The 13,783-nt window shown below is 43.0% G+C and overlaps 1 protein-coding gene across 1 annotated transcript; it reads right to left on the minus strand.

Moving 5' to 3' along the window:
- Nucleotides 1-123: 123 nt before the first annotated feature.
- On the minus strand, nucleotides 124-12,417 carry LOC110520269 (vesicle-trafficking protein SEC22a). The gene is made up of 7 exons (XM_021597452.3): nucleotides 12,141-12,417; nucleotides 11,146-11,360; nucleotides 8,340-8,503; nucleotides 7,855-8,028; nucleotides 4,866-4,984; nucleotides 4,515-4,583; nucleotides 124-924 (listed from the first exon to the last, which is right to left on the minus strand). Exons 2-7 carry the CDS (start codon nucleotides 11,325-11,327, stop codon nucleotides 724-726), a joined length of 909 nt encoding a protein of 302 aa, XP_021453127.1. The 5' UTR covers nucleotides 11,328-11,360; nucleotides 12,141-12,417; the 3' UTR covers nucleotides 124-723.
- Between the last annotated feature and the right edge of the window lie 1,366 nt (nucleotides 12,418-13,783).

Below are 13,783 nucleotides of genomic sequence, written 5' to 3' on the forward strand. Positions count from 1 at the left end.
TGCCATACCCAACTCTGCTATCAAGCAATAGCATATGACTGATGCCTGCAACAAAAAGTACAGGCTTAGTAAGTGTTCATAATTGCATGCCTTAATCACTGGCCAAAATAAAAGTAGACCATAATCATGCACATCATTTATTCAAAAGTAAATTCATAATCAATACAAATATTTACTAGCCATGTCAACAACAAAAAATTGAACTACAAAAATGGTCTAAACATGTGAGACACGTATGGGATGTCAGGGATTCAGAGAATGACAGTTGAGTACTGGCCTAACCCTCACTGGACATGCAGTACACATGGCAAAAAGAGGACCACATTAAGAAACCCTGGTCTCCAGTAGTCCAATTTACTAACATGTCCTAATAGTCTAAGACAGAAACCCCTGTTCAGAATCCTGTTAATTCCACCAAAGACATTCATGATTGTTATTAGCCAATTAACTAATAATTTAGCTGTAGCGGCACCACCCATTAATCCTATTGGTCTGCATCACTTTGGAGGTCACTCGAGTGAGCTCAGCATCCATCAAACCTGAGCTGTGGTGGAGAAGCAATGGAAGGAAGATAAAGGCAGAGATACCTCTTTTCCTTAGACATTGTAGTGGTTTCTAGTTTTGCTGTTGGCGGTAAGTATCTTTCAGACAAAGTTGGTTTGTTTTAGTATCTCCCCCACCCCACTCTTGTTGTTTGGTTGTAAGTCTCGTGGTTGTGGTTTGTCAGACGTTGTAGTCCGGAGATTTGCTCTGCAGCTGCCTCAGTCTGATCTGTAGTGTCATGAAGGCCGCTACAGTCACGTGGAAGAGGATCTGCCACACGTTCCTCAGTTCAAACAGGCAGATGTTGGACAGACAGATCAGGGCGAAGGCCAGGAATGACTTACTGTTCCTCCTCACAGAGAAGTAAGCAAACAGGTAAAACTGCAGAGAGAAAGGTCAGACTAGAGCTACTGCATTGTATTGAAAATTAAGATTCCTTGCAGAAAGCCAATCTTTTTGCTTTCAAACCAAGCAAGTAACGATCAATGATTTTAAAATCAGGATGCCCCAATTTAGTGCACGCGTCAATCCGCTACGAGAAATCAAAAAAAGCCATGGGCTCCATTTAAAACAAATACATATTTTTCAATGTACCCAAGGACACTTGAGTACAATGTGAAAATAGTAGCTAGACTACACAACCAAAAGTATGTGGACACCTGCTAGTCGAACATCACATTCCAAAATCATGGACATTAATGTGGAGTTGGTGCCCCATTTGCTGCTATTACAGCCTCCACTCTTCTGGGAAGGCACCCACTAGATGTTGGTACATTACTGCGGTGACTTGCTTCCATTCAACCACAAGAGCATTAGTGAGTGCGGGCACTGATGTTGGGCAACTAGGCCTGGCTCGCAGTCAGCATTCCAATTCATCCAAAAGGTGTTCGATGTGGTTGAGGTCAGTCGACAAACCATTTCTGTATGGACCTCGCTTTGTACACGGGGTCACTCATGCTGAAACTGGAAAGGGCCTTCCCCAAAACTGTTGACAAATTTGGAAACACAGAATCTAGAATGTCATTGCATGCGGTAGTGTTAAGATTTCCCGTCACTGGAACTAAGTGGCGTTGCCCGAACCATGAGAAACAGCCCCAGGCCATTGGCACTACGCATTGGGTAAGGTAGCGGTTCTCCTGGCATCCGCCAAACCCAGATTCATCCATCAGACTGCAAGATGGTGAAACATGATTAATCACTCCAGAGAAGGTGTTTCCACTGCTCCAGCATCCAATGGCGACGAGCTTTACACCACTCCAGCAGTCACTTGGCATTGCACATGGTGTGGCTGCTCAGCAATGGAAACCCATTTCATTAAGCTCCCAACAAACAGCTATTGTGCTGACGTTGCTTCCAGAGGCAGTTTGGAACTCGGTAGTAAGTGTTGCAACTGAGGACAGCATTTTTTACGCACTGTGCTTCATCGGTCCCTTTCTGAGAGCTTGTGTGGCCTACCACTTCGCAGCTGAGCCGTTGTTGCTCCTAGACATTTCCACTTCCCAATAACAGCACTTACAGTTGTCCGGGGCAGCACTAGCAGGGTAGAAATTTGACAAACTGACTTGTTGGAAAGGTTGCATCCAATGACAGTGCCACATTGAAAGTCTCTGGGCACTTCAGTAAGGCCATTCTACTGCCAATGTTAGTGTATGGAGATAGCATGGCTGTGTGCTCAATTTTATACATCTGTCAGCAACCTGTGGCTAAAATAGCCTAATCCACTCATTTGAAGGGGTGTCCACATACTTTTGCATATACAGTGAATTTGGGAATTATTCAGACCCTTTGACATTACAGGCTTATTCCAAAAATGGATTATCTTTCTCTCCCACATTCTTGCTGTGCTGTTTTGTTCAGTTTAATTCAGTAGCTAGCTAACTATAGCTAGGTGTCATCTAAAAATAACCCTAATTTATAAGACTGTTCTTATTTGATTAATGGAAGTCAGACCCATCTATGTGAAGCTAGCCACAAGTGTATTTTGCCGTTAGTAGAATTATGCCATACTTATGGCCATTTGTATTACTGTCAACACTTATTTTGAAGGCAAACGGCAAATGCCACTATTGTGCCTAATCCTTACTGTGGCTAGCTTCACAAACCATAACCCGGTGCAGTCGAGTCTCACTAGCCAGATGAAGCTAGCTGGCTGCTTATAAGGTTAGCAACTTAAACCTGTTGCCCAAGCTAACTAGCTATTTATTTTCATGAACTGAAGTTCAATTTCAATAGGCGAACGGTTGATTGTCAAGGGCAATGAATTCCATTTTCTTGGCTTCAATGGATTTCGTACTTGTTACTCTGTTGACTGCTCGATCCACACAGCATACATTGTGGGCTAGTTTAGGAATGCTGTGTTGCACATATAGTGCCACATTTTTCGTGGCGTCATTAAGTCACATACGTATGTTATATAGATATGCACGTCAGCTTTGACATCGGTCGATACCAGATGTTGGCATTTTTAGCTAATATCGTCCGATTCCGATATATTGTGCATCCCTAAAAACAGGTTTAGAAATGTTTGCAATATTACATTTACATAAGTATGCAGACTCTTTACTCAGTACCTTGTTGAAAGCCCTTTGGCAGCGATTACAGCCTTCTTGGGTATGACACTACAAACTTGGCACAGCTTTATTTGGGGAGTTTCTCCCATTCTTCTCTGCAGATCCTCTCAAGCTCTGTCAGGTTGGATGGGGAGTATCGCTGCACAGCTATTTTCAGGTCTCTCCAGAGATGTTTGATCGGGTTATAGCTGGGCCACTCAAGGATATTCAGACACTTGTCCCGAAGCCACTCCTGCGTTGTCTTGGCTGTGTGCTTAAGGTCGTTGTCCTGTTGGAAGGTGAACCATCACCCCAGTGAGGTCCTGAGTGCTCTGGAGCAGGTGTTCATCAAGGATCTGTACTTTGCCTCGATCCCGACTAGTCTCCAAGTGTTTGCAGCTGAAAAACCATCTTCACACCACGATGCTGCTACCACCATGCATCACTGTAGGGATGGTGCCAGGTTTCCTCCAGACATGACGCTTGGCATTCAGGCCAAAGACTTCAATCTTGGTTTCATCAGACCAGAGAATCTTGTTTCTCATGGTCTGAGAGTCCTTTAGGTGCATTTCCACAAACTCCAAGTGGGGTTTCATGTGCCCATTACTAAGGAATGGCTTCCATCTGGCCACTTTCCCATAAAGGACTAATTGGTGGAGTGCTGCAAAGATGGGAGAACCTTCCAGAAGGACAGCCATCTCTACAGAGGAACTCTGGAGCTCTGTCAGAGTGACCGTGGTCACCTCTGACCAAAGCCCTTCTTCCCTCATTGCGCAGTTTGGCCAGTCAACCAACTGTAGGAAGAGTCTTGAGAGTTCCAAACTTCTTCCATTTAAGAATGATAGAAGCCCCCGTTCTTGGGGACCTTCAATGCTGCAGAAATATTTTGTTACCCTTCCCCAGATCTGTGCCTAAACATAATATTGTCTGAGCTCTGCAGACAATTCCTTCAACCTCACGGCTTGGTTTCTGCTCTGACAACTGTGGGACTAATTATATATGAGTGCCTTTCCAAATCATGTAGAATCAATTGAATTTACCAAAGGGTAAATTCCAATCAAGCTGTAGAATCAAGGATGATAAATGGAAACAGGATGCACCTGAGCTCAATTTGGAGTCTTTTTTTAAATTTTATTTTTTACTTTTAATACATTTGCAAAACCTGTTTTCATGTTATCATTATGGGGTAGCATAGATTGATGCGGAACTTACTTATTTCATACATTTTAGAATAAGGCTGTAACATAATGTGGAGAGGGAAGGTGTCTGAATATTTCCCAAATGCACATGGTCTAACACCCCCCTCTGTACACAGAGTTGTGACGTAAATCATTCTGTGATGTAAAGTGCAGGGTTGTTAGTCACTCGGCAGTGTCAGCCAGGCAGAGGCAAGCAGCTCTTACTCATACTAGCATCACTTACCTGATACAAACCAGCTGCTGTGCCCAGGAAAAAGGAAATCATGTCATTAAAGTCTTCGTCGTTGTAACTCTGCAGATGCACAGGACAGGTAAGGAGGTAGAGAAGGGAGAAGTATAGATTGAGGTAAATGAATGTTTAGCAGCAGGTAGGCTTGGTGAAACCAGAAACAATAAGCTAACAAAGGCACTGGACAAAAATAGCTGCTGAACTGCGTAAGCTCACCTCCAACTAAGAGGTGTTTAAATGATTCCTATGAAGGCTTGGTTTTACATATTATACTTACAGGTGTTGACTTTTGTCATACCCATAGAATGAAATAAAATGCAATGCATCTCTCCGGTCTTACTGTACCTGCATAAAGCCCTCTACGGCATGAAACCCTTGGAGTAGATTGAGGCCTCCACAGAAGATGCTTAGCACACAGGAGATGATGCCAGGTAGAGACACCGGCTCAAACTGCTGGCTGGGAGCTGGGAGGAGAGGAAGGGAACTAAAGAATCAGCAGTAATGACCTGCTGGCCAATGAGCCATAGATGCATTAAGAAGCTCTGATAAACAGCCACATCCTGTCCTGAAGGACATCACAATACACACTCCCTGCCAGAGACTTCACTGACTTAGGGTTTGGTGTGAAGTAGTCATCATATCAATATTAAAAATAGCTACATAGAGGATTAGTTTACGGGTTCTGAGAATAGGTGAAAAATAAATGGTAAAGCACTACACCAGGGCTACTCGACTATATTTGTTATGAGAGTCACATTCAAAAAGTTAATTGCTGGAGGGGACAGACACCAACAAAAAGACAACCAACAGCAAAACTAGAAACCACACCATCTAAGGAAAAAGAGGCATCTCTGCCCCTGCTATATTCCTCATGTTGCTTCACCACAGCTTAGCATTGTGGGATGCTGAGCTCACTCTAGAATGGCCTCAAAGTGATGCGGACAAACAGAATTAATGGGCGGTAACACTAAAGCTAAATTAGTTAATAAGTCTCATACGAATGTGTTTGGGGTAATCAGGAGTCTGAACAGGGGTTTCTTAGCTTATTAGGACATGTTATCCAATGGGACTACTGGATGCCAGGGTTGCTGAATGTGGTCTTCAGAAATATCAAAAACAAATGCCATACAAAGCACTTAAAATGTTGATTACAGTAATCAGGTAGTTTTAAAATCCTCTGAAAACAAAATGCTTCCTCCTCTAACAGAGTGAAAACATGGACCAGCAAGCTATTTATTTGATTCTCTGTTTTAAGAAACATGTTTGAAGCTGACCTTGCCATCCTCTCAATAAAAGTTATAAATAACAAATAGATGGCAATCAAGTAACCCAATTCCAAATGTCAGTCTGAAGGCTGCTTTGAATTCATTTCCCCCGGTCATTAGGTTATAGCGTTACATTTGAACATGTTGCAGCAGAGAGAAACAGAAGACGTGTACAGTATGTGTTCCTGGAACATACTTCCTTCAGACTGAAATTTGGAGTCGTAGTGCTCATGCATGGGGTCATAATAGCTTATAGTCCAAACCATTGAAAGAGCCAAAGTCAGTGAATTACTTTTATTTATTTATTTTAAACATACCAAATTAGCGCTAGAAAAATAGCCAGAAACCACACTAATAGGCCTTGTAGCACTTGCCATTTTGACAATAGGTCAGAATTGTTTTTAATTCATGTTCACTATGGAATAAATGTACATTTTTTAAATTGATTCAAAGTATTCATTGTGATGCAATGCCATTTCTTTTCTGCATCAACTCAGCATTCATTTAATCCATTAACTGCACTGTCACCTCCAAACATTACCAGTTGTATTGCCTAATTGGTGGGAATGGCTAATCGACACAGGTGCTGTGTTTCCTGAATGTGTTGAAAAAACATTTTGTTTTAGCCATCAGCCATGTGCGTTTACTTTATGAAAGTACTTCATTTATTTTTAAAACTGCGGACTTACTGAAAAATAAATGTTTGTTCCTCTTTCAAGCCTTTAAGATGACAAGGTATCAAATCAGCCAGTCTGTCACAAGGGACAGGACTAAATTGATGAAAGGGTGAGATCTAGCCCTCGGGCCTCCAGTTGAATAGCCCTGCACTACACCATCATGCGCAATCTTAGAATTCTCCCAACATCTGAAAAGAAACCACTGATTCAATCCCAAAATGTGGAATCTTAACTACAGCGTTAAAACAATGTGATTATCAATCCCCCTACTCTTCCCATATCCACAGTGAGCAATAGGAAGGTGAATAGGAAAGCAGTGGTTCTTGAGGGAGAGAGAGGAGCTGTGGTAACATATTTTACAGTGCTTAAAAGCATCAAAGGCAGCTAGGTGCTTTGATTGAAAAAGGCCTCAGCCAACAAGTCACTAGCCAAACACTGGGACAGTTGTGAAAGAAGTAGGCCTAGCCAAACACTGGGACAGTTGTGAAAGAAGTAGGCCTAGCCAAACACTGGGACAGTTGTGAAAGAAGTAGGCCTAGCCAAACACTGGGACAGTTGTGAAAGAAGTAGGCCTAGCCAAACACTGGGACAGTTGTGAAAGAAGTAGGCCTAGGTCACATTAAAATAAACATTTTAAAAAGCAATGAGTGATGCAACAGATCAGAGCATATAGCTTAAAATGTTGATAAACTTATTTATTCACATAAGTGCAGCAATGCACACAAGGCAGTAGGCCATGCAGTAATGTTTGTTCCATAATGCAATTAGAGGGAAAACAGTTTGACAGATACAAATATCCATTATAAAATTTAGAAAGAGACCAATAGGCTACTTTGACATGCCTCATTATGTATTTAAACATTCAGGTTTCAAACAATGAAGTATGTCTAAATACATACTGCCTCCAGCTCATTACAAAGTGGTGTGACCCCGATTAAGCCTGCCTTCAGTTGCTGCGTTCAGTTATTTTGAACTCGGAAAGATCTGACTTCGAGCATTCAAGACAACTGGGGGGGAGAGACTTGTAAAAATGTACTTCAATTGTCATCCAACTCGGGAACTCTGGCCTCTTTCTAGATCTCAAATTTCCAATGCTCTGCATCTGTATGCGTGTGTTAAGATGCATAATGAATATACTGTACGTGCCAATTTAATTCAACTAAATCATGCAATTTAACCTATAGACCGATCAGCACGCCCAGTCAAATGTATTTACGTCGACTGGCATGTCAATCATTGAATAGGCTAAAAAGCATGTCGCAACGGGAATTGTTTTATCCCGGACAATTGGCCAGCACCAATATTATTCATCAGCTTTTCAAAAAAATAATTCCAGCCAAAAGCCAGCTATTACCTAACGGAAACCCCGGTGTGTGCATGTGTGGAACTTACTTATGCTCTTGTACTGGAAGACCTTGCGGCGTGAGAAGCCGAACCGTAGGTCCTCAGAGGACAGCTGGTATGTCGGTATCATCTTGAGCTCTGACTGCATGTCAGCCAGGTTGATCTTAGAGGTCAGAGAGCAGGAGTTATTGTAGCGCTGCTTCGTATCCTGGAGGAAGTCGTCTGGAAGTGCCAGTTTTAAAAAAAAGGGTATTAAAAATACAACCCACGCTAGAAAGGAAGGTCATAGCATCATCTGTCGTTACAGGATTAGTATAATAGTAATTAGAGGTACAACAGGGTTTTAATTTGAAAGTTGTTTAAAAAAAATAAAACAGGGAAACACGGTTTGATTTGACAGTAAGGCAAAATATGCATTTGTAGAGAAAACATAGCCGGGGTCACATATGTTGTCATGCGATACCGACCATATGAGTTGGTTACAGGACCAACAAACATGGGACCAGGCTAGGGAAAACAGAGGAGAGACTCACCAAACTCTCTGAAGGAGTAAGGCCTCACAGCGTTGCGGATGAGAAAGCCGTCGCACCTTTGGAGAACCTCGTTCTGCAGCTCTTCCAGGAAACAGAAGGCCATGGCGTTGGGACAGTTCTCCGTACACACCACCAGATATCCTATTCCCAGAGAACTGGTGAAACTAACACACAACCATCATCTACTGCAATTGCAGTGCTGAACAGTGGGAAGTACAGTATCTAAGTACACCAACCAAATCAGAAAAACTAAGAAATGTCCCTGCATGTGATGACCTTCAAGACCAAATTCAATTAATGTCTGTAACAAACACTGGCATCATACCATCTGTTTGGAGAATGATCTAAGATATAGCCTAACAAAAAAAAAAGAAACCTCCCCACAGACGTGTTTCCAAAAAATTAATCAATAAAACAGAAAATCTAATCAACATCAGGTGGCTTGAAGGCTTGTTGTGTGACTGCATTATAGAGCAGAGCGATGCCAGTATGTTTACCACTAAATAACTTCAGAAAGAAACACTCACCCAACATGCATTTAAAAGAGAGGGGGAAGTGGGAACAGCGAGCCCCCCCCCCTCTCTCTGTGCTTATGATGAATAATTAGGAGAGTTCCAGGCAGGGGCTGACTAAAGGCCCCACCCACCCAGAGCAGAACCCCTTAAAGGTCCAATACATCCGAGTTAGGCATTGCCCAAAAGGATCTTTAAATCTTTCCATTAAATTAACCAGTGATTTAAATGCTGTCTGGCACGTCCTCAGTTACGTTCCTTCAGTGTCAAGGCCAACGTTGAGTCTTGATTAAAGGACCTTGAGATATCAAATGAGGCTTCAGACTGTAGAGTGTATGGCCAACCAACCCTGCTGCTGGAGAGAGGGATGTGTGTGTATACACTCCTTTTTATTCAAGCCAATATCTGCTGTCTTAATGGGACCAATTAGCTAATAACCCATTTCCATGTAAACAGATGATCTCTAAGCATTTTATAAAATGAGGACAGAGTGATAACACCACCATTCAAAGCAAAATTATACTATCAAATATTATTGGTCCCGTAGACATTGTAGGTTTTTGCAAGTGCAGAGAAATGCTCATGTTTTATAACAGTGCAGTAATACCCAACACACACAAATCTCAAAAATGTCAATGAAGGAATTAAGAAATATAATTAGCCATATCAGTCCAGAATATGACGGTAAATGGACAGTAAATGAATAGAAGGTGTTTACAGCAGTAGTTATATAGGATAAGCCTAGACCACAATACAGAATATACATATGGTGGGTAAAAGAGTATGTCAACATTAAAGTGACCAGTGTCGAATGACTGTACACATAGGGCAGCAGTCTAAGGTGCAGGGTAGAGTACCGGGTGGTTCCTGGCAAGGAATAGTGGCTAAGTTCAGGGCAGGGTACTGGGCAGAGGCCAGCTAGTGGTGACTATTTAAGTCTGATGGCCTGGAGATCTAAACAGTTTTTTTCAGTCTCTCGGTCCCAGCTGTACTCTCTGCGTCTTCTAGATGGTAGCGGGGTGAACATGCCGTGGCTCGGGTGGCGGAGGTCCTTGAGCTTCTTGACCTTCCTGTGACACCAGGTGCTGTAGATGTCCTGGAGGGCAGGCAGTGTGCCCTCGGTGATGCGTTGGGCTTACAGCACCACCCTCTGGAGAGCCCTGCAGTTGTGGATGGCGCAATTGCCATATACGAATGTGATACAGCACAACAGGATGCTCGCGATGGTGCATCTGTAGAAATTTGTGAAGGTTAAGGGACAAGACACATTTCTTCAGCCTCCTGAGGTTGAAGAAGCACTGTTGCGCCTTCAACACATTGTGAATGGATCATTTCAGTTTGTGAGTGATGTGCACGTCGAGGAACTTGAAGCGTTTCAACCTCGCCACTGTGGCCCCGTCGATGTGGATGGGGGCGTGCTCTCTCGGCTGTCTCCTGAAGTCCACGATAGGCTCCTTCGTCTTGTTGACTGAGGGAGGGTGTTTTTTTGTTTTCTGGCAACACTCTGCCAGAGCCCTCACCTCCACCCTGTCTTGTCATTGTTGGTAATAAGACCTATCAATGTTGTGTCGTCTTCAAACTTGATTGAGTTAGAGACATGTGGACACAGTCATGGGTAAACAGGGAGTACAGGAGGGGGCTGAGAACGCACCCTTGTGGGGGCACCATGTGTTGAGGATCGGCATAGTGGAGGTGTTGCCCACCTTCACCACCTGGGGTCAGCCCATTAGGAATCCGTTGCACAGAGATGGGTTCAGACCCAGGGCCTGAGCTTAGTGATGAGCTTGGAGGGCACTATAGTGTTGAAGGCTGAGCTGTAGTCAAAAAACAGCATTATTATAATTATACATAGATATTCCTTATGTCCAGATGGGATTGGGCAGTGTGACTGCGATTGCGTCATCTGTATCTTTTGGGGCGTTACGCAAATTGTAGTGGGCCTAGGGTGTAGGTTAAGTTGGAAGTCATGTTCCTTAACTCTCAAAGCATTTCATGAGTGAAGTGAGACCTACAGGGCGATGGTAACTGAACAAAATTACTTTTGCTTTCTTGGGCACAGGAACAATGGTGGACAGCTTGAAGCAAGTAGGGACAGACTGGGATAGATGTTGAATACATCCATAAAAACTCTAGCCAGCTGGTCTGCACATGTTCAGAGGACACTGCTTCGGATGCAGTCTGAGCGGTTATAGAGAACTGCTAGCAACTTTGGGTGGTGAAAATATCAAAGTCTACAAGAGTTAATATAAAATATTGGATAATACCACTATGATTCACAGTTAAGCCAAACTTACTGGATATTGAACTTTCCTGTCTTCAGAGAGCAGCGGCTTGGGAACGTGGAGAGTTTCTCAGACAGAGTTTTGATCTGCTTCTTGGTTTCCTGTAGGCCTTCGTCCTGCTCATAGTCTGTGGTGGCAGACAGGGGTAGACCATCCGTACTCCTCATCACCAAGGCAAACAGGACCATGGACATCTTTACTGCTCTATACGCACTCCGGACTGACACCTTCAAAACAGAGCATGTTCATAGATTCAAGGGCATGAGGATTGTGAAGTCATGAGCATTCTGATAAAATTTAACTAAATCTGATCAATTTGAACTAAAATTGCCAGATCAGCCTGGCAGCATATCAATACTACCATCTAATCTAGACTGCCACGGTTCAGTACCTTGGATAGCACCTTGGATAGCACCTTGATGAACTGCTAGTACTAACGACAACTGTGTGCCCACCACACCGTCTAGACGCTCGCTAGCAAGCTAGTTATTAACAGGGTATATGTGTCTTGAGTGAGCCTGAAACATTTGTCAGTTTGCCATGATATGGTCCACGCATAAGCGATTGTCTGGGCATTGCTAGCTCAGCAACACTGGACAAGTAGCTAGTTACCTTTTGCAGCAGGATAATGCTGGGTAAACTTTTGAAGGTGGCGCAATTAAAGATTGTGCTAGTTAGCGGTTTAGCTTAATTTACATCGCATATTCAATAGTCGGAGCTTTTAAAAGCATTGCAAAAGTATTGCAAAATCTAGCTATATCTATGTCGCATAACTTCAGAAACAAAGGCGCCACCTTGCTAAAGTTATCTGGCTAGTTAGTTAACGTTAATTCCTCAAACAAGCCCTTTGCGCTCTCCTACCTGCTGTCAATTAGCTAACTAAAGTTACCAGCTAGTTAATGCACATGGCTACTGCTGTAGGACGCTAGCTAGGAAAAGCAAAACTAACATGGTCAAGCATGGCCTTCAAAACACATGGACATGAATTGTTATTTTTGCAAGCTAACCTGAAAAGACACGCGTCAATGCACCGCTGCGAAGTTGCTGCTACCGTACCATCACTGGGCACGTTTCATTTTTATAGCTACATCCATTCTTCTTCTATGGTGTATTGGCAATCACACAATTGTATGTGCACCCGCCACCTACTATGCGGGATGGAAACAGAACAAAAAAAAACGAACTAACTAAAAAAAAATCGAACAACTTTTCTGTTATTTTTTTTTACTGATTTGACCTGATGCTTACACAGGCTCAAGGGGAACATGGGAGGGCGGGTCTTCCGGTGCCAGTACCCCTTATAAGTCTTCAGAAGTAAAATCCTTATTAAGTCCCCAAAACGTTTCTGCCACAGCCACAATAATGTCCAGTTTCTTAGACTTCTTTGAGACTTGTACTGTACAATTTATAACTGTGGCAATGAATGTAACAAATTCCAACGTTTTAACACACAGAGTATCTTTTGTCTGGAAGCAAACATTTACCAAAGGCTGTGGAGTATCCACTACCATATCTTCACTAGCATCACTCAATTTTCTCAATTCTTTTAATCGCCTCCATAGGAGATTCGATTGAGCGCTCTAACTTTTGCAACCTCAATCTCCTACACCCTTAAAGGTCACTCCAGGAACTCATGATCCCCACCACAATTGCAACACAGTCGTCCTTCTACACACCGTTCTTCAGTATATTCTGTTCGTCTGCACACACTTTAAACATGGCCAAATCCTTTACAATTCATACAATGCAGGGGTTTGGGGATGAAACCTCTTATGGCGGATCTTATAAAACCAAGAAACACTTGCGTAGGTATTTGCTCGACATCAAAAAAACAACAGGACCAACAGACTTTCGTCTTGTTCGCCATTCACCCAGTTGGTCAATTGCTGGGCACCAACCACACCAGGAATTCTCTTCAGGTATTCAACCTGAATATCCGTCATCACCCCTGAGATGACTCCTGTGACGGGTGCTCTACCCCCGAAGTTCAAAACACACACTTCAGTTGTCCGGATCCTTTTGAGACCCACTGAAATCTTCCTCTGTTCTTCAGAAATACAATGAATGAAATACAATGTAATACATCCTTACTCAACAAACGCATCCCAACAAACGATTCATTAGCATTCACACACGTATGCTCCACTCCAATTTTAGACAATTTCCTTTATGTTCCAGTTTTTGATACTACTGTTGTCCATTCAGAACCTTCGTCTTCACCAAATTTGCTCGACACACTGTTTGATTCGAACTCTGCATCCACTTCCGCCATCTTCCCACCAAGCGTGGTCCGTTCCAGTTACATCCATTGGAAAGCTAGCTAACTACTGTACACACAGGATATAAACTGTCTGTGTTTACCAGACAGAGTTTAGATAGACATCACAAAATTGTATCTGTCACATTATGGCATCTGTGAGAGCATGGCAGCGCCATCTTGATTTTGAAATAGTCAATTTCTTCTTCTATGAGTTGGCAAACAAACTGAAAGTGTGCACACTGTCACATAGAGCAGTGGTTCCCAACCTTTTTCGGTTACTGTACCACCAACTGAATTATGCTCTGCCCGAAGCAACCCTGAAGCAGTGGAGGCTGCTGAAGGGAGGATGGCTCATAATAATGGCTGGAACCTAGCTAATGGAACGGCATC

The sequence above is a fragment of the Oncorhynchus mykiss genome, chromosome 3, assembly GCF_057628025.1.
Source record: "Oncorhynchus mykiss isolate SJ-2025 chromosome 3, ASM5762802v1, whole genome shotgun sequence".
Classification (NCBI taxonomy): domain Eukaryota; kingdom Metazoa; phylum Chordata; class Actinopteri; order Salmoniformes; family Salmonidae; genus Oncorhynchus; species Oncorhynchus mykiss.